General features: G+C 43.2%; 1 protein-coding gene across 2 annotated transcripts in view; it reads left to right on the top strand.

Moving 5' to 3' along the window:
• Positions 1 to 21,979, top strand: part of CD72 (CD72 molecule) — a 196,254-nt gene that overhangs the window by 127,800 nt on the left and 46,475 nt on the right. For both annotated transcript variants that reach the window (XM_069626763.1, XM_069626762.1), the window contains exon 7: positions 16,895 to 17,062. In XM_069626763.1, the coding sequence (XP_069482864.1) occupies positions 16,895 to 17,062 (168 nt within the window). The remainder of the gene's footprint in view (positions 1 to 16,894; positions 17,063 to 21,979) is intronic.

Below are 21,979 nucleotides of genomic sequence, written 5' to 3' on the forward strand. Positions count from 1 at the left end.
AATTCGGGCGATTCCAAGTTTGTGCCAGAAAGTTCCAATGAGAACAATAATAATAATCATCCTAATGAAAGTAATAATAGAATCATGTTTTTAATATAACTCTTCATGCCATATTGCTATCCCTTCAAAGCATTGTAATCATAGGTGTTCTATTGCACAATTTATAGGCATTGAATGTATCAACCTTGGAAGGATGAAGAGCTTAGTCGGCTCGACCAAAGATTTGACTTGTGAAGTTCAGGCTGGCCCCATGTCAGTGTTGGGTGAAATTGTATCCGCTTCTGGTTGCTAATAAAGTTTTGTTAAATAATATGCATTTCTGTGTAAACATTTCTGTGACCCATTAGGATAGGCATAAGAGCAACAGGGAGCACTTGGTGGTATAATGATGTACGATGAAGAAGCTGGAGGTTCAAACAGCAGATGCAGCAGTACTAGTTTGTTGAAGTTGATGCGACAATACACTTTCGGTTGGTGCAGTGCGGCAGTTTCGAGCGTTCGGGACAGCGGTTCGAAGATCAGCGAGTGCTAGATAGCTCCAGAGGGTCCTGGTTGCTCACAGCAGTGTGAAGGCACAATTGCAGGAATCCTGGCTGTCCTGGCTCTCAAGAGCTGTGAGTCTCATCCCAGGGTCTAAAGGACAAGATAGGTCCTTTTCTCTGTCTCCCACACCTGAGAGACGCTGGCACACCTTCAGGGGCAACACAATTAGGTTCTAGGTATTGGTGTGGCTGGCAGAGATGCAGATCTTTTTCCAGCAGCATTTCACCCTCAATGGTCCCTGTGGATGGTTAGGGGAACACCTGCTTTCACTGAGTCATGCGCAGAGTCAGTCTGCGTCAGTCCACTTGCAATTTCTGCATCGAGAGGAGCTGCTGCGACGTGTTCTTGCCCGAGTCTGAATCCCAGCATTGTTGCTTTAAAATCTGCTGGTTGAGGGCTGTGGGCGGATACTATAAAACTTCTAACCAGGCGCGGAGCGTGCGCAGAGTCGTGCGCAGAGTCAGTCTGCATCAGTCTGCGACTGATCGTGCGTAGTGCTGTGTCCTCTGCTATGAACGCTCAATCAGGCCAGGGGGGCCCTCAAACAAGGTGTAAGACGATTCAACAACGACGGATGCAGAATCCGTGGACAGCCTTGAAGGCAGACGTTGCCTCCGACACCTCAAAGGTAAGCTTTTTGTTTTTTATTATTGAATTAAAGTGTTTTTGGTTAATTAAAACCTTATACACTACAAAATTATTACATCAACCATACGTAATTACACATTACACCTAAGAAACATTAACCAACAAGTTTATAATCAAATCTCATTTACAATCTAAGTTCTAAAAACACATTACAAAATACATCACATTACTCGCTTCCAGATATAAAGGGCTGCCCCAATAAAGACCTTGATTTCTCCGTCATAAATGACTGACCAAAATTGGTCCGATTCAATTCTTCGCATATCCCCTACCAAATTTGAATACCCTTTATTGTAGTATTCCTTTAGATTAGGGCATAGGGTTAAAATATGTCTTGCTGTCTCCACCTCTATGTTACAGTGTCTACACAGTCTTTCTGCACGGGGGATTTTTGTTCTTACCCCGATAATTTCATTACACGGGAGAGTGTTCAAACGTAATTGTAGAATGAATCTTCTCATAGTTTTATTTCCCGTGTTAAGCAGATACTGTCTTGGTGTGGCAGGCTTAAGGCCTTGAAGAGCATAAACGGAGTATCTAGACTTTTTGTGTAGATAGGATTGATTTTCACACAAATCCCAAATAAAAGCCTTATCTTTAAGATTTTTCTTGATGTACATTAAATTTTCTTTTCCCATATTTACATTATATCCTAGGGCTTCTAGAAATGATAATACTATTTTTTGTAGGTTTAAAAAATAGGAATTCTTAAAACTGCATTCACTTTTATTTAAACCTATAAGGTTGAGCAAGTTTCCTTCATCCCCATCCCCCAAAATTATTCTTAGATAGAGTTTGCAACATTCTATTTTCCACAGGGTCGAGAGGGATATAAGCCCCAATTCGCATCTTATTGCTTGTATTGGTACCAAATTGGGGAGTCCTAAGGCTGGTCTCCAAATCTTCCCTTCAAGTAGGTCAGTTTACTCAGATATTTACTTTCTACTGTTTCCAGCGCATACAGAATTCCTGGGATAATACAGCTTTTATATATCTCAAGCAAACCTTCTATAGAATGGCCACCTTTACTGGTAATGTAATTTCTTATGACTTTCCATTTCTTTAATATTTTTAGACTTACCGCCTCTTGGAAAAAATGTATGCAGGGATTGCTCAGAATGGGCATCGCCAAATAGGGGTAAGCCTCCACCACCTCCAATTTTATAGAGTTTATCTGCCATCTAGAGAAAAGTTTTTTCTTTTCTAAATTGGTTGCTCCAAATACCATTACCTTAGTTTTATTAATATTAATACTTAGGTTATTCTCTTCAGAGTACAATAGTAATCCATTCAGCATTCTTTGCAACCCTACTGGCGTTTTATCCAAAAGGACGGTGTCATCTGCATACATAAGACCACAGATGGGTTTTCCCGCTACTATTGGTGGGAAATTATTTATAGTGGAAAAACTTTCCCACATGTCTGAGACATACAGATTGTACAGTATAGGAGATGTCACACATCCCTGCTTCAGTCCAGTATTAGTAGCGATATCTGGAGATATCATCCCTCCTTTGCCCAAACAGATGGAAACAGTAGTATCCCTATACATTTCCTTCAAAAAGTGCAAAATTTTGGGGCAAATATTTTTCTCACTTAATTTCTTCCACAGAAGCCCCCTATTGACACTATCAAAGGCTTTCGAGTAATCTACGAAGCACACATACAGTTTTTCCCCCTTATCCTTTGACCCTGCTATGATGTAATTCAGCATTGTTAGGTTATCAAGGGTACTGTATCCTTTACGAAAGCCAGTTTGGAGGGCGGACAGAAGACCCTTTTCCTCTATCCAGTTATTTAAACTCTCCACTAAAAGGGAACAAAAGATCTTACAACTACTATCTGCCATGGCCAGCAATCTATAGTTATCGGGCAGTTTTCTATCCCCCTTTTTAAAAATAGGGACCACTATTGCTTTCCTCCAGCTATCCGGTATGCGGCCTGTCTCCCATATACCGGAAAAAAGCTGGAGCAAAATCACTGCTCATTTCATAGGGTTTTGTTTAATGACAGCATTAGCCAGCCCATCCGGGCCTGGAGCGTGTGAGGATTTCATTTTAGAGATCACTTTCGTAATATCCAGGATACCAAAGGGGATAGTATCTTGTTCATATAGATTTGTCCCAGTGGGATTAGCAGACATGTCACTAGTCTTGAAGTAGAGGTCGGTAATATATTGCTTGCATTCATCTTGACTCACATTTGTATTTTCCCTACAATCCCCGTCCATCAGGAATTGTCTATATAGATACCAACATTTTTTTGAGTCATGAGTTTTACATATCTTATATAAACACCTCCAATTGGCATTATTGGTATTATACTTATAATTCTTGATCCAATTTTTATACTGAGTCTTTATGTTTCTAATTCTCTTACTTCTCTCTTCTTCATCCAAGTCACATGTCTGCTTAAGTTTGCTAATCTCACCCAACATTTCTTTTTTTCTATCATAGATCATTTGATCATATTTGTGGGAGTGATTTTTACCCCTTATGTTTTTCACAATAAACTTGCTGTTTGACCTCCGTATTATACCCAGCAGATTTGTTTCAGATTAAGACCATTCAATGCAATATCTTGCCCATCAATGGGTAATCGATCAAACAGCTCATTAAAGATGGTTAAATTTTTGTCCGACCAAGTGATCCTATTTCCGCCAGCTGAAAATTGTATTTTCCTCACATTACTCACATCCCAACATTTCTTTTCCAAACCCTTAGTAAAAACACCCCTAATGGGTGTATGATCACTCAGAGTGGTATCAATATGTTCAAAAGAAATAGTGGACAGGCTTAGTTTTTTGTTTACAAACATATAGTCTAACCTATAGCCTACCTTCCCATTAGTCAAAGTTGCCCCCACACCTGGCCCTATATTCGGTTCTAAATATTCGAGATCCCAGCTAGCCATAAGGTTCATCCACCGACAACCCTGCATAGTCTGTGTATTTAGACCGTCCGCCAGGTTACCCTCTTTAGTTTCCAGAGATGCAATAATGGCCGTTTCATCCCACAATTCTTTACGCCTATTCATCTCCCTTACGGCGGAATCACAGTGGGCATTAAAATCACCCACTATACAAATATCAGACTCAGGAGATTCCTGGATCGAACTTTCAATAGTGCGGTTAATATACTCCCCAATCTCTTGAATATCTTCCCGCCCCGGTTGGGAGTAAATGTTAATAAGAAGGAAATTCCCTAATTGATTTCCCCTATCTATAATAGCACACATAACATTAGGTAGATTCCCATGCATCTCATACTGTTTAAATGAGAGATGATTTTTTACCCCGATACATAGTCCTCCATAAGGCCTGCCTTTTTCACCTTAATGGGCAGCTTTGTTCCAAATGCTATACCCGTCTAGTAAGATTTCCCCAGTTACCCAAGTTTCTTGTAAAGCAAAGATGTCACTCTCCAACAGCAATTGAATACCTTCCTTGTGTAGTAGAGATTTAAAACCTCTACTATTCCAAGAGAGGAGATTAAATGTTTTAGTACATACCTTATCTCAATACTGATTTATAGTATTTGCCTCCAAAATGTTAACTTGTGCATTTATATTTCTTGGTTCCGTAATAGTAGAGGGAACTCCCACCCCTTCTGTGTTTTTGTTATTCCTACCATTATGAAAAGCAGAGTGGCATATCACAATTTCATAGTTATTGCCCCATACTCCATCAGAGTATTCTCTTATGAGGTCAACAAAAACCGCAGATCTAAATTGGACAATAACCCAGTTTTCCCAGCTTCCATATTCAGGAAGGATAATCGATTCAATATCCCCTGAGTTAATATTTTGTAGCTGTGGAATCTGTGACAGTTTATTAAGTAGCCAGGCCCGGTTTAGGAATGGGCTTTTATCTGTGCAGGATTTTTCTGTGATTTTAATACTTTTCCCCACTATAAGTAGGGGTTCTTCATTATTTCCCACACTGTTTACCCTACTTGTTTTTTGCTTACTATACATAGCCAGTCGTTCCATCTCTTTAGTATAAATTTCCCTCTCCCTTTTAGTAAGAGGCATGATGTTATTATTATATGGGATTTCAACATATTTAAAGTTATTTTCTGTAGATGCCATATCCTCAAGTTCACTTTCCTCAATAATATCATCCTTGCCCTTTAACCAGTTTTCTAGCCCCTTACTTTTAATTTCCACTTTTTTCCTTTCATCCGATTTCTTCTGGTATTCCAAGATTTCATAGTGGTTCCCTACTTCTACGCATTCAGAATCTAATGGGGCAGTATTAGCAAGGGCCATAGAATTTCTTTTCACAGTTTTATTCGCTTTAGTCTTGGCTATCACCATCCTATTGCGAGAATTATTTTTATTTTTTTTTCTATTTCGCCTAGTGCGCCTCTTAGAGCCTTGGGCTAACCTTATTTCTATCTCACTCGCACTAGTATTGATCTCTTCAGCCAGGTTTTCCCTAGAATTGAGTTGTTCCGTATGGGAAGTATTAGGCTGTATCATGGTATTCTCATTTTCTTTTTCAACTGCCAGTACCAACTCACTCAAATCTCCTATAACATCATTTTACTCCATGGTATGCCTTTTCCCCTTATTAGAGTCATTGCCACAGTATTCCTCTATCATAATCCCAAGTGATCTGATATTATCAATATTCTGTAGTACCAATGATTTTGTGTCACTCTGTTCTTTAAGCAAATTAGTGCAAATGGTCAATAGGACATCCATCATGGTAGTTAGGGCGTCTAATTTCTCACCTGATTTCAGTGAGTTTTCACTCCCCCTACTTCTATTACTGTTATCAACAATTTCAGAATGGTTTCCCCTAGAATAAGATGACTCATCACACGAATTAGATTCATCTTCTTTGTGTGCAAATTTATTCAAGTCTGGGGAGACTGACAAGTTAGACCCGATTATGTTATTCATATCTGTATCTTCAACTACAGAGATTTCCAGGTTAGTACCTGTTCCCATAGATTGTCGCCTAAAGTTATGTACTAGTGTCAATAGCGAGTTATTATCTATCACGGAGCTATTAAAGGGGGGGGGAAAGGTTCTATTTTATCAGATACCATTACTTTTTCTTTTATAGTTAGGAAACTGAGTATTTTAGGTTGTTCTAATACACCTTTACCATCGCCAGTAGGTTAATTCTTACCACCCTTCTTAGATTTTTTCCCATTACCAGGCTTCTGAGTGGCTAATTTGGTATTCGGTGTAGATATGTTATTCTTCCCCTTTTTAGATCTCAAATTGTGAGAGCGTGTACTTGGGGCCATATTAATATAGCACAGAGGGGGAAACATATACAAATGAAATATAAAAGAGGAAAAAATGAAATTAGTATTATTATATGTTATTTATCCTTAAAAAGTCACATCACCATACGATCAAACAAATAGAAATATTAAATCAGTCCTACTCCAACGGAGTCTTCAATATATATGTCCAGGGCTCAGCCAAGACAGTAGTGCAAAAACACTGCACCTATTAATAATTAACAGGGAAGGAGAGAGAGCCTTCACAGCCCCTATTGAGCTTGTAGCAATTTCAGTGGTCAATAAAGGACAGGTCTATATAATGGGCAGCCAGTACCATCAATTAATAAGGAAGCGAGTTAAAACCTGGGAATAAACAATTTCATACAAATTATTGGTTAGGGATAAAAAAGTTAGCTTACTGCTAGTCCTGAGTATTAATTGTTCTATAACGCACTCCACGCATATAACAGCCGTATAACAGCCGGCGCCCTTTACCCCTGACGGGCTTAACGCCGCAAGGGTGCGTCGCAGTAGTTTAAATTTCCCTGAAGGGTCACGTGATCTTCCACGTGACCGCAAAAGGCACGCCTCCTCCAGGAAACGTCGAACGGCAAGAGCAGAATGCTCGCAATGCCGTGGAAGTACTTTAAAGGGGCAGCGCTCAGGCAGCAGCGTTATGTCCACAAATTAGAGACCCCACACAAGTGCAGGATTATCAGCGCTCCGGCGCCTCGCAGCAGTTTAAATTTCCCTGAAGGGTCACGTGATCTTCCACGTGACCGCAAAAGCCACGCCTCCTCCAGGAAACGTGGGACGGCAAGAGCAGAATGCTCGCAATGCCGTGGAAGTACTTTAAAGGGGCAGCGCTCAGGCAGCAGCGTTATGTCCACAAATTAGAGACCCCACACAAGTGCAGGATTATCGGCGCTCCGGCGCCTCGCAGCAGTTTAAATTTCCCTGAAGGGTCACCTGATCTTCCACGTGACCGCAAAAGCCACGCCTCCTCCAGGAAACGTGGAACGGCAAGAGCAGAATGCTCGCAATGCCGTGGAAGTACTTTAAAGGGGCAGCGCTCAGGCAGCAGCGTTATGTCCACAAATTAGAGACCCCACACAAGTGCAGGATTATCAGCGCTCCGGCGCCTCGCAGCAGTTTAAATTTCCCTGAAGGGTCACGTGATCTTCCACGTGACCGCAAAAGCCACGCCTCCTCCAGGAAACGTGGAACGGCAAGAGCAGAATGCTCGCAATGCCGTGGAAGTACTTTAAAGGGGCAGCGCTCAGGCAGCAGCTTTATGTCCACAAATTAGAGATCCCACACAAGTGCAGGATTATCAAAGGTAAGCACCGTTTCAGGGAAACGTGTGTCTAAAGTGTTACCTGAAATTGTCGAACTAATAGAAAACATGCAACCATCGATAGTCTCTGCGATCTCCCTTGTGATCCCCCTGAGACATCTGTGACCCCCCTTTCATTTGACAAATCTTCTGAAGTTCTTCCTGCGAACACGTTGTGCTCATTAGTAAGTGCAAAGGGGGAAGAACGAGCAAAAAATGATTGCCTCTTGTCATCCGGTAACCTCGCTGATTCCGACAGCCCGCCGTCTCAAGCCCCCACTAATTCCAATGCCCCAGTGCAGTCTGTATTACCTCTCCAAACCGCGGACAATTCAATTGTTGAAGCTGGGGAACATATCGCACTTGAGCCTGTTTTCGAGGAGTCTGTGGGCCTCATTACACGTTAGGCGGTAAGGGTTTACCGGTACCGGTAAGGGCACCGGTACCGGTAAACCCTTACCGCCTTACTACGAGTTCCCTTTGCGGGACCCGTCCTTAACAGCTGGTTTTACCAGCCGTTAAAGTAGGGTACCGCAAAGGAACCTTGGAGCTAATTACGGTACCGCAATTTGCGGTACCGTAATTAGCACCTTCCCCATTCCCATTATGCCCTATGGGGGCAAAAATGGGAATGGGGAGTGCCTTCGCGAATGGGGAATTACCGCCCCCGCTCACCTTGGAGTAGGGTGGTAATTCCGCCATCCACCAAGGCGGACACGGTAAAATACCGGCGGCAACCATGGCGCTAATAGCGCCATGGTTACCGCCTACCGTGTAATGAGGCCCTGTGTCTGTGTCTGTGTCCGAGGAAGCCGAAGCGGGTGTCTCACTTGATAAGGCCATCCTGAATACGGACGCACCTCTACAACGACCGTTATTAACTTTAAACAATTTACTTCCCATCGGCCTAAGTTCACCACAAATATTTTCATTTAACAACACTACGTCAAACCAGATCACTTCGGAAACTGCTGATGAATTTGTTTTGCCCTTCGAACTTATGGACGTGGAAATAATGGAAGCTTTGCAAGGCGACGAAGAAAACGAAAGTCTGTACGTATCTGAAGTAATTATGTCAACTGTGACGTCCATAGATAAAGATCACGTGGTTGCGGCTGACGGCTCTTTAACTGTTGATATTGAAAGACATCACATGCACCAAGTTCAAACGAAAGTATCATCTGAAATTTCAAACTCAGCTGTCTGTGCAACGAAAATACCAGAAATGATGTCACACGGTACTCCTGAGTTTACTCAGTTCCAACAAGCCGAGGAACAAGTGATGCCACACACTTTTCAGTTTCCTCATGGTTGTACGAACTCTTATGCTAATCAGCGACAAACAGTCCACCAATATAGTCGCAACCATGACGCCTCTATCGAATACCTACAAGGAATTCGTGGAAACACTGGCCGTGCTTCGACGGGAAAATGTAACAATACTTGTCTGATATCAAGCGACAAACGAAATTCTGGTGGTGCAGCAGACGGAACCACAAGTACAACTCACACTAAGATTGCAATCTTTTAACATGGATCCCTCCAGCATCCCGAGAAATGGAAAATCATGACCAAAATCAACACAAATTCTTCAAGACACCTTTGCCACTGCGGCTGTGAATTCGTCACCATCTAGTGATCTTCAATCTGAGAACGTAAACAGCTTGCACTCATGTCTGGCTGAAAAAACTAGCTCTGATTCAAAACCTATTCTTTCCTCAGCAGCTACAATGCAGATTTATAACAATGTCTTGGCAGCTTCATCTGCAGCACTACTTCCGTTCCTGAAGACGTACGAGTCCCTGCATGAGGCATACAAAGACCAGACATCACTCATAATAAACCTAAAGGAAAAGATGGACTAATTTGACTCTGTGACAAACTTCTTGCAATCACAGGTGATACAAGAAGCTGAACATACGATGCGATGGCAAGAGCGGCTAAGTGATCTCGCTGCACGTCACCATTGTCAGAACGACACTCTATCCGACGGTCTGCTCGATGCCGTAAAATGGATGCGACATTCTTCAACTATGATGAGTTTAAACATTGAATCAATAAATCTTCAAGCAACTTCACAACCAAATCAAGACTTTAACGAATTGCAAGAATGAACACAAAACACAAATGACATTGTTCCATTATTGAAGCCTCCAGCTGCAGCAACAGTTCCCTCTGGTTTGGATGCTCCAAATGGAAACAGAGACCTGGACGTGCCCCATTCCGAGTCTGCTCCTGTTTTAATGCCGAGTGAACTAGCCAAATGTCAAGCCCCAAGTACAACCTCTGTAATGCCTTTGGTCTCTTTTGGAATCTTTGAAGGCTCAGCAAAATCGATAAAGGCCACCATAAGGTTGGATCAAAAAACTTTGTCAACACTAGTTCGGCAACCGGTGCCTGGGAAAAGAGCGCATGATTTCAAAAAACGTGTTCAGCAAACAAAGTCACAGAAATTCATCCGAAACGTAACTTCCCATGGCAAGCCTGGTTTATTTTGTAGAACAGAATTGCCAAAACCAGATGAACAAAAAACTGTTCACTTAGACAACAACTCCAGGGGACACGGCCGTCCTGTTGCTCCAGCAAGTAAGCTACAAAGAGTCGAATCAGACCGAGAAAGTTTTACGAGCAAATCATAGGGTTCAGCAATCGACATCTGTAACCTTTCTACATACTCTGACGAAGTCTCATCTGACCATCCTACTGTCCTCCCTGGTGTGGTTCCTGATGCCTCTCATCCTGGATTTCCGCAAACAACAAACTCTGAGGCGTGGCAGGATACGAATCACGATAATGGGCTGAAGAATTTTGAGTAAAGCTCCAAAATGCCCGTACGGTTGAATCCCAAACATACCCGATCTCAAGAAAACAAGCAAGCCCGTTACACCTCACGTGCCTTTTCATCTTTAAGTTTTGGCACAAGTTCTCTGAATTGTAAATTGAGATTACAAAATCTACATCGGGAAGATCGCGACTTGAATCTGAACCATAAGAACGTACTGAAACTGTTTTCCAGAATTCCATCTCTTCGAACGATAACATCTGAAGACATACGAATTGTAGAGTACGCGACTGAAAAGTGTTGCGACCAGGTCCTGCTACATATCACTTCAGCATCATTTCGTAATACTATTCTGAATGCATCAGAGGAACTGCTAATTTTTGGGTTTGACATATCTGTTGAACTGATGAGCTTCAGGTCTGACACGTCGGCTACAAATTTAAAGAACATCTCTCAAGAAAATCAAGAGCAAAGACGTGCTGAGCTACGTAGAGCAATGGTAACCTCAGAGATTCCAAGACCAAATACCAATTATCCTGCAAAAAACGTCACTTATAATAAGGCTGCTGATCGGCGTTAGCCACCAGCGACTGGAAACGAGTGCATTCGTGAATTTATATCTTGGAACACTAGAGGATTTATCCACCTATTCAACAAATTTGATGCAGACCTGGAAAGGGTTTTTGTCATCTGCCTTCAGGAGACAAGGTTGTGCGAGCCACCGTCCAGGGACGGCTTTTTGACTTTACTAAACCCTGCAATCAAAAACACAAAGGGGCGACCATCTTCTGGCTTATTAATGATGATCAAAATAAACAACGGGTGGCGCCTTGTGGACTCGTTCAGCCCCAACCCTTTTGTGCAAGGTGCATTGCTCCAGACTACCTGCAACAAGGAAAAACTTGCTTATCCTGAACGGGTATTGGAATCCGAATAAAATAAGCACAAAGAAATTCATAGATTCAATGACATTCTGCATTGATAAGGCTATAATAAACAACAAGAACCTATCAATAATTTGTGCAGGCGACCTAAATTGTTCATGGTTTAAATACGATCATGCCAATCAGTTGTATAAACTGTTAACATACGATGAAATAACAAGTCAGGAGCACCAGTGGAGTCAGGCATTATGCAATCGTAATTGTAATGTGGTGAATGGACAAGTACCAGGCGATCAACTGCCTCAGAATACCTGGTCATCTCATAAAGCCCAGTCAATAATTGACTACTTTTGGGTATCACAAAATCTATTTGAAAGTGACCTGACACTGACAAAAAGTTATATGTCAAGTAGTGACAATAACCTTCTTCGGTTGGCCTGTATGGTGGAATGGACAACTGAGCAAAGAAAATACGATCTTCCAATCTCGGTAAACACCGGTGGCAACTGTTTTAGGATTGAGAGTTCCAAGATCGAGAAACTAAGCCAGAAATTTCTTCAGGACACAGTACTGTCTGTTAACTACGCACCTCTGCTTTCTGACTTCATTATAGTCAAAGTCCCTGCTCGTATAATAGGTTTAAAACATAAACATCTATCGTCCATGATATTGACCCAAGCCAAACAGGCGATGCGACGTGACCTTAGAGCCTTAAAGAATTCAGCCAGTGATGTAATTGCGACTAAAATCGCAATTCGCATGCGTCGCCAAGCATACCGCAACTGGCTAAAATACCAAAAATCAATAATAGAGCAAGATAAAGCTGAGAACCTAATGAAGCATTTAGTTCAGAAGAATTCCCGTGAAATCTGGGCAATCCTGAATACAGGAAATTCGAGACATCATTCCATACTGTCTAACGCGATTGATGTCGTTACATGGGAACAACATTTTACCAACATCTTCAGCAAACCTTCTAACGAAGACATGAGTGCTCCTGCACATGAGCTGACATCATGGAATCTCCAAATAACAGTGGAAGATATTAGGGATGCAATACGGGCCCTGAAAAGATCTCATGCAGCAGGCACAGACCTAATAACAAACATGATGCTGAAAAAGAACGAGGAGCAATGAGCAATCTTCATCGAATTATTATTTGCACGTTTATCTACATCAATGACGATACCAGAATCCTGGCGCAAAGCGATTATCGTGCCAATCTACAAAAAGGGCAATCGAGCGGATCCTACCAACTATCGCCTGATTGCCCTGTTGGACACTATAGGAAAAATGTTTGCCTCTTTTCTACGACAAAGGCTAGCCGCATGGTCAGTGTCTGAGCAAATCTTTGATATTCGGCAAACAGGTTTTACAAAAGGTGTTGGTGTGGAGGTAAACCTGTTGAAAGCTTAAAGGCAAAGACGAGATTATACCTAGCTTTCATTGACCTGCGGGGTGCCTTTGACAGCGTTAATCACAGTAAATTGTGGCAAAAACTGGCAAATTGGAACTGTCCTAGTAACTTGGTTGAACCAATAAGAGCTCTACACACAGAAACCACAGTCAGCATAAGATTAATTAATCAAGGTACCCTATCAAAGCAGATACCAACGAACTTGGGAGTGAAACAGGGATGCCCATTGGCTGCTGAACTTTTTAAATTGTTTATTAATGACATTCCAGCACATCGCAAGGACGTGCAATGTTTTCCACCAAAATTAAACAATAATGAAATAGGATGCATTATATACGCTGATGACGTGGTCCTACTGCATCGGACCCAGATAGGTTTACAGCGACAGCTAACAAACCTACATGAATACTTGAATAGAAATGACTTAGAATTAAACATCGAAAAAACTAAGATCGTCATCATTGGTCAAAGTCGCTCCAAAAGACAGAAAGTCTTCACGTGGAAAATTGACGACAAACATCTAGACGTAGTCAATTCAATTAGATATCTGGGAATTACATTTAACAGTTCCCTGCATGAACATCACTGGAAGATCGATATGATAAACCGAATGATCCAATTTAGCATACAAGGACAGTTGCTGAATAGAAGTTTTGGCAAGTTTACCTTAGCGCCGGTTTTGACTTTCTACATTCAAAAGGTGGTACCTGGAATCACTTTTGGTTCAGAATCTGGGTGGAACATTGACGTCTTGTTTTGGCAAAAGCTGGAAAGAATCTTTTGGCGGCGTGTTTTGAAGCTTCCGCCTTATATCTCGATGATCCACATAAGACACGAACTTTCATTAAATTCCTTACACGCCCATGTACTGTGGAAATCTTTAATGGAAATGCGCAAGATGAATTTGATTCCCACAGCTCCCGCATTTCAAATTCTTTCCGTGAAAAGAGATTCAGGAAAATCGAAACTCTTAGAAGAGTGGAAACAAATCATGGTGTTAATTCTATCTAGTGCTGATCTCAACCTGAATGACTTAATAATGAGACCACAATCTACCCAAAAGTTTTTTTAACAATGGTGTTGGATCCAGAATAATGATCAACGTCTTTTGATGTCGACCACTTTAGACTCTGGAATAGGAGCACACAAGCTAAATGTCACAAGTCGATATCTAACAAACTGCCCATCTCGACATCATCGCGAGCAGTTTTTAAGGTTTTGTTTAAATGCAGTTAAAACAAAAGAAATGATGTGGTGTCGTCACTTCAATGAAGTAAAGGATAACCTATGTCGCTTCTGCCACAACGAAATCGAAACTTCTGAACATCTCCTTACCAAATGTACAGAGACTACCTCAAAACGGATGCAGCATCTAGGAAAACACGTTCGAGCCGATTGGAATAGCCGAGATTGGTTGGCATATGCTGCAGCCGGTCATTGTATCAAGTTAAGTTGTGCTGTAGTAGATTACATGGACTCTTTACGGCTCAAAGTGAACTTCTAACCAAATTTAGATCTTTTTACTTTGGGACAATTAAGGTGGATTAGTGAAATGGCCACTGTTTTAGCGAATTTAGGAATATGTAGCTATGTTGTAATAAAAGTCTGATGCCATAGCAGGCTGATGTTTCAATAAAAAAAATAAAAAAAACTCAGGCCATTAGCAAGGACTACTCTCCCAACAGGGTGCAAGGAAATCTTCTTAAAGGTTTAAAGTCCAGAGATGATTCAAAGAAGTGGTGTGAGACCCTTTCTTTTAAAGACAAAAGTCTACAGGTGATTGCCTGCTTCAAGGGTCCAATACCAGCCCTTGGGACGATTGGACTTTTCCATCTGACATCACACTCAAAGTGCTACCATGGGAGAGGCTGGCCACCAAGGTATGACTTATATTTAAAGTTTAACTTGCCACCAGGACACCAATATCATAGTTACGTAGTTTGTGGAACAGGGGTGCATATCTAAATGCAGCCTCTGTACAGTAGTGTCACTGCATCCATGGGCACCTATAACCTCTGACCCTGCTCTGTGCCACTGGAGATGAGGTGCTCCAGATCAGGAGACTGGTGCAGCTGGCAACAGGTGTAGACTATGCTTTTGGCAGGGGGTTTATGAAAGTGAAATCTGATCAGCAGATGGAATGACCTGCATCATGTTATCACAAAAATGCCATGGTATAAAAGCTCTGGGTTCCCAGTGATGACTCTTGATATATCTTGATGTTCCAGTTGTTCCTTTAATGAGTTTCCAGTACATCTTTTATGTTTCATTTGTCAAGTTCATCAGAGCTCAAGGCAAACATGCACCGGCATCCTCCCAGGTAGGCTACATCTCACCAACTCTCTCACTCAGAACTCTCAACCATATAACAACATTCTCACCAGCAAGATTCCATGTTACTCACTCAGCATTCTACTCATTCTGCAAAGACAACATGGAAACCTAAATCACTACACAGGGCTTCTACACCCTTGCCAGATGGCAATTCCTCACAGGAACAAACAGCATTATCTCTCTACAAGCCAGCCAGATTGCGTTAGGTGCTAATAGAAATGACGTGGTACAAGGGTGGGCTGAGGAAGAAGCCAGGACCGGCCTGTGCCACCACCATAGGTAGAGCACATGTCAGTGATGCTTTTCCCACAGTCCCCATCCTGCCGCAATGTCCCAACCGGCCTCAACTCACTGCAAATCTAACCTGCCTAGACCCTCCAAAGTACTTCCGCCAGCAACCAGAATCTGGCAACACCCCAGTATTTAGGAGCTAGAACCTTTACGACAGGAGTGCACGACCTTGGTCCTTGAATGACGCCTTACTGTTTTCAGGATCTCTGTCATGGATAGCAATTAGATTAATTTGCATCTAAAGGATACAATGAGGATTCATTTATACAAGTTGGGCGACCCTCGGTACCTAGTTGTGTACCTCCACATTAAAGTAATTATAGGGATGGGAGTACCATGTGGGTGTGAGAAGGGTTATCTTGCAAATAACTGCTATACAAAGCAAATGATATACTAACGGGCATACAGTGCCATTAATGGGTAATTTGACACTGCCCTTGACATGGGGTAACCTGCATCTAGGCATTTGAAGTTATACTGTTTATCTGATTAAATAACTATTGTTTTACTAATGTAGTGCTATTATTATGGCAATAATAACGCGTTCGGTGGATTCTCTGGCCAGTCCAGAGCCCAAGTTATAGGGCTCCAGTGCCATTACCGAGCCGGTGAAGCAGACTGAACGTGTTATTATTGCCATTAGCAACCCAAGACAAACCCTTGAAGTGCTGATTTTTTAAATCTTTTAAAAAACGACCTGCGCTGCTTTGTATGCTGCAGCGGCCGGGGACAGTCATGACATTGCCATGAAAAGTGGAAGGAGCCCCTCTTCCATTTCCCTGGCGCTCTGAGCCCCTCTTCCATTTCCATGATGCACACAGGAAGCCAAGCGGTACGGCCGGGCAGATGAGCCCTGTTAGGGTAAGGATAGGGGAGCAGGGTGTTGAGGGGCTGGATATGGGGGGTGGGAGGAAGAGAGAGAACAGGCAGCGCCGGGTGAGGGGCAGGTGCGCAGAGCACTCCGGTTGCTGCAAACCCGGGCTTGCATCATTGAATTCTGCCCGGTTATGGAGCAAATTGATTGGTTTTACATCAATAATGTGGCTCACACTACGCCATCTTGGGCAAACATCATATGACACCAATACCTCAGATGATATGAGGGTCAAAGGACACAGTCATGTGTTTCCTGTGAGGTCATAGGGCATGTGATATCACTTCTACCACCCGAAGCATCTTGAAGAATCTATGTTAGGGAGGCTTGCACAAGATTGTAGCATCCCAACTCAGAACTGGTTGTTTGACATTTTGCCTTTGAGGCTGGCAAACTAATCATCACACTGCTAGATATTCGAAGATAAATAAGATATTTAATGAGAATTCCAAGTTACAAAAGTGCAGGAGAATGAGTATTGTTATGTTTTGCACATGCTTTCTTATTTCATGATACTATTTTCTCCATCATACTTCGTATAGGTATACTGGAAAATATGATACATGTGGCATCACATATCAAGGCCAGTTACAAGAAAAATCATGCAGGGACTGGTGGTCCAACACATTTCAATGGATCTGCGAAAAAAGAACAACAAAGATTAAGGCATCGGACTTGCTCCAAAGAACCCAATCAAAGGTGTTTATGAGGTATTGTTGATGCCCAGTTTATTCATCATTGATAACAAAAATATTTAGCATGTGGAATAGTGAGATCAGCTTAGAATGTGCATGTTTGTAGACCAGACAATTTCTTGACTTCAATATCATCTCATTTAAAGCGATATCTATTTAGCTTTGCTTTCCTCAGAAGTCATCAATGATATCATAAGGATAATTAACACAAGATTTGTTGAGGAGATCTCGGGCAAGCTGAGACCACCAAAAGACACAGGGCCTCATTACGACCCTGGAGGTAACCATGCCGCTTTTTGCGGCATGCCTCCCTCCATTCCGGGTACGGGGTCCAGGTTCCCTGAATGGGGAAATACCGGGCCATTCTGACCTTGGAGGGCCCGGTATTTCCCCATTCAAGGAACCCGGACCCGGTCCATCCCCATTACCATTTGAGCCCCCGTAGGGCTCAATGGGAATGGGGAGCATGCTAACAACGGACCCGTTAATGACGGGCCCATTGTTAGCATGCTGGACCGCTCGCGGGACCCGCTAAGGACGTATGGTAAAAGCAGGCGTCCTTAGCGGGTCCCGCGAGCGGACCTCATAATGAGGCGGTAGGGGGTTAACGGGGCCGGCAGCTCTATCGGCCCTGTTAACTCCCTACTGCTTTCCTTGTAATGAGGCCCACAGTCTGATGTCAGCAGAGATATATGAGTCTGTGTCAGACATAGGTTTACAGAAATCACTTGTATTAGCAAACCCAATACTCCGGCAACGGAATTTCATTTAAGCGAGAGTTTCAACAGGTCAGGCTTGTTTGTTTGTCAGGAGTGGCACAGGAGATAGATGAGGATGGGTTGCCAGAGAAATTCTAAATTGTGGTGGGTGTGCACATGTTTGTGGGAAAGGTGCCATTGGGGCAATGAGGCAGTTAGCATGAGAAATCAGTTTGGGTAGCCATTTGTAGGTATGGGTCGGTGCCATAAGGGATGATTGGCAGGGGGCACTTTTTTATTATTTATTTATTTATCACATTTGTGTAATGCCCAAACTCGGATGTATCACAGCATTTGTACAGTGGTATAGAACAATGGGTACAGAAATAGACATTAATCATATTTGTTGAACAGCCAAGTTTTCACAAGTTTTTTGATGGTTGGGTAGGATCAGTCATTTCAGAGATTTGAATGTAAAGAGTTCCAAAGAGATGGTGGAGTGACACAGAAGCTTACGCCTCCTGCTCTGTTACTTTTGTATCACGGAGTAAGCATGTTATTCCCGGATCCCCACCAGACTCTACCTCACTGCTTGCACTAACTGACCAAGATTTAGTACTGGACGCGTTCTGTGTTGCTGACGTTGTCCAGGAGTCAGGGAGATCATTTGGGCCCTCCAGTGCTCTTGGTTGATAACCCCAGATTCCCCATGTGGAGGTTTGGCACTCCATATCCAACCCCAGGGTCAGAGGTCATAGCATCAGCAGCTTTACTCGCAATATGTTGTTTTTACTCTGAACTTTACACCTCTTGCCCCTCCCTTAACAAATCAACACCTAACAGGAGTCTACTAGCATGGAAAGGGTGTGACGGGGAGACTGAACTGTGACAAATTGACTTCTTTCCTGCAGCAGTACAAGGATGAGTAGAGACTTAAGCACCCATTCAGCCCTCACACTTCTACCAAGCAATTGTAAAGAAAAATAGGAACAGTTAAAACATATACCTCCTTCACCTTTTGTGGTAACGTGGGCCCAGGGAAGGCTTTTCTCTCAAGAAATGTGTAAATGTGGTTCAGCAGAATCCTAAAAACGTTTAAGGCTTTCAAGGAGCCTAAATCATTGTTAGGTCTTGAGAATCCAAGACACCAAATTGAAGTGTGCTGGTACAGAAAAATAGGCAAAAACCAACTGTCTCAAAATTGCGGTATAGCCAGTTTAGGATCCAGACACTAAAACCTAAGTGGTGAGGACCAATATTCAGTTTCCAAGAAAGAGATACAAGGCTGTGATGAGGGACAGAAAGGACAGAGCGAATGTCTAACTATCTGTACCTCAACCCCAAGTCTCAACTAGATAGCGATGACGTGCCGCTTATCTAACAGAGATATTAAAAGAGCGAAACTAACTAACTTCTAGATGTTGTAATGCTTTCAGCCTTGTTGGTCCTTCACCACTCTCTTCCACTATGTGTATGCATGTATGGAGGAGAAGAAATCGTTTTTAAAACAGTGCACCAGGAGTCAGTGGCATAGACACTAGTAGGGTATTTCCTATTTAATTAACCTACAGATTGTCTCGTTGACCCTGGGGAATTGAGGTTTTAAGAAAACACAATGGCACCAAGACAGACAATGTTAAAAAATAATAAACATTCAACAAGAAGACACTAAAGTCCCACTCTCCATCTGTCAGTAGTGGTGTTTGGTGGGGTGTGGGATTTAGAATAAAAGGTATGCTCAAACTACAAGGTAGGCCAAACTTATGCCTCTTGTGTGAAACAAAGACTGTCGACCGGTTTCAGTGGCAAGAATGTAAGTGAAGCCACTTTCATCAGGACAGTCTTCAATTTCCATCAACTGGTTCAGTGCGAAAAGTCCTGACCACGTTGAAGGAGCAAAAGATACGACACATGGAAGTATAAATACTTTACCACCTCGTTGTTGGTAGCAAAGGGCTGGATCAGTCTAGGAGGAAACCTATGGGCAAAAAGAAAATACACCATAGTTACCTCAGGGCTGATAACTTCAAATCAATTGGCTATGAAAAACACACTATTCCATGTTTCATGTTTCACTTGTTTCATCGGACGGATGTTGGCAGGGCTGGGGGAGGTGCGGTCAGAGGGCCGAGAGGACCAAGGTGAGAGGAGAGGAGAGTGGTCTGACCAGGAGAGTGGAGTGATCAGTGGGGAGGAGAGTGAAAGATCAGTGTGGATGAAGGCATCAAGAGTGTGTCAGCAGACTGGGTAGTACCAGAAGGGAGAATGGAGAGGGAGAGCGAAGTGCAGAGGTCACGGAGGAGTGGATGCCGTGATTGAGGAGTCAAGTTGGATGTTGAAGTCACCCAGGAGAAGGAGTTTAGAGCTGATTGTGAGGAGAGAGGAGGAAAAATCAGCCCATTCAGAGAGGAACAAGCTAGTAGAGCCAGGTAGCCTGTAGATAGTGACAATGGTCAGAGAGGAGGTGGGAGAGATGACCAGCTTGCAAACCAGGCTCTCGAAGGAAGAGTAAGGCTGGGTGGGTATGAAGGAAGAAGGGACCCACTCAGGGAAAATCAGAGTGACCCCACCACCAGCATGGTTAGGGCGAGGTTTGGAGATGATCTTATAGTCATAAGGAAGAAGGGAGTCAAAAGCAGTGACTGAGCTGGCATTGAACTACGTCTCGGTAAGAGCGAGGATATTGAGGTCAAGGTCTTCAAGGAGGAGGCAGATGTCGGCCTAGTGTTTAATGGCAGAACGAGCATTAAGCGTGGCTAGATGCAAGAGGTCTCCACCTTTGAAGGTGTTCCGAGTAGTGGTGCAGGTTCGTGGTACACCAGTCAGAGGGTGGGAGACAGAGAGACTAGAAGAAGGAGTAGCAGATGTGGGAAGTAAGTTAATGAGGGATGGCAGGCGTAGATCAAAGAGGAGGAGGTTGGGTTGAGACCCTGAACCAAGATAGTGCCAGTGTGGTAGACATTAATGACACATCTGGATGCTGCAAAGCCCGCCAAGAGGACTTCCCATTTAGTGCCACCATTAATGGGTGAGGATGTGAGAGGAGAAAGAGTAGAGATGAGAAGTGGAGTCCATACATCTGGAGAGGGGACAGAAAAGAGGATATCAGTGAAGATCTGTCTGGAAGTTGCACTGTCATAGTTGTCTGCGATACTTATACCAGGTTTAGTGGTAAGGATGTATTTTTTAAGCTTTTTTCTTCCAGTCTTTGTGAGAGGGGGAGGATAGGTGATGGTGCAGCAGTTGAAAAAGATAGGGAAGATGGTGAGTGCCATAGGGGTGGTGGAGGATAGCTGGAAGAAAGAGGAGGTCCGATCACAATCTCACCAGGTGGGCTAGTAATCAAGGGAAGCAAGAAACAGATAAACTGGGAATAGCAATCAAAGCACACAAAACATAGGCATGTGCACCTAAATTCGATTTTTGATACAAGGCACTCCGGAACATAAAAAACAAAATAGGCAACACAGATGTAAGGGCGCCAAAATTTCTATTTTTGAGACAAGGCACTCTTAATACACAAAAAGAAAATGGCAACACAGATGGAGGGTGCTTTCGAAAAAACATTTTGGCTAGGCAGGCATTCAGAAGCATGGAGAACAAGGTGGTGATGACTCATGCTATGTGGGAGTAGGAGAAAGTTAGTGCCTCATGGTAGCTTACCGTGGCTGGCGGTAGATCTTTGGCACTTTCTTAGGGGTGAGAGGTCGCAGGAGATTGCTGGGAGAGATGCCCCATGATGCTCCTACAGGCTCAGACAGTGGCCCTAGAAGAGGGCCTTGGAAGGCGGACCAGATTTCGCCTGCCGTCCTGCCTGATTGGGCCTTAGATGAGAGAGGGGCCCAATCAGAACAGGGCTTCGCACAGCAGGGCAGGCACCCCAGTGTCTGCATAGCCAGCATCGGCCATTGAGGGAAGGATGGCCCACCACCGAACCACAGTGCAAGGTAGAGGGCACACAGCCACATTGGAACGCTGCAGCAAGTGTTTTTGGCAATAGAAGTCTTTAAAAAAATTGATAAATGATTTTAATGTTGTTTCGGCAAAACGGATGTGCGCACAGTGCGCCACTTCTGCAGGGGGTGCTTAAGGCCCCATACAAGCCTAACAGGGCTTATTTTTCATGGCGGTGCTGGGGGAGTCCTCCAAGCCTCGTGGTGAGCAGAGAAAGCCTGTGCTGGCAGTGTTTCTTCACAGAAGAAAGGAAATTGACAAACCAACCTCTTATCACTTT

The sequence above is a fragment of the Ambystoma mexicanum genome, chromosome 6p (assembly GCF_040938575.1).
Source record: "Ambystoma mexicanum isolate Mex_15411 chromosome 6p, UKY_AmexF1_1, whole genome shotgun sequence".
Lineage (NCBI taxonomy): Eukaryota > Metazoa > Chordata > Amphibia > Caudata > Ambystomatidae > Ambystoma > Ambystoma mexicanum.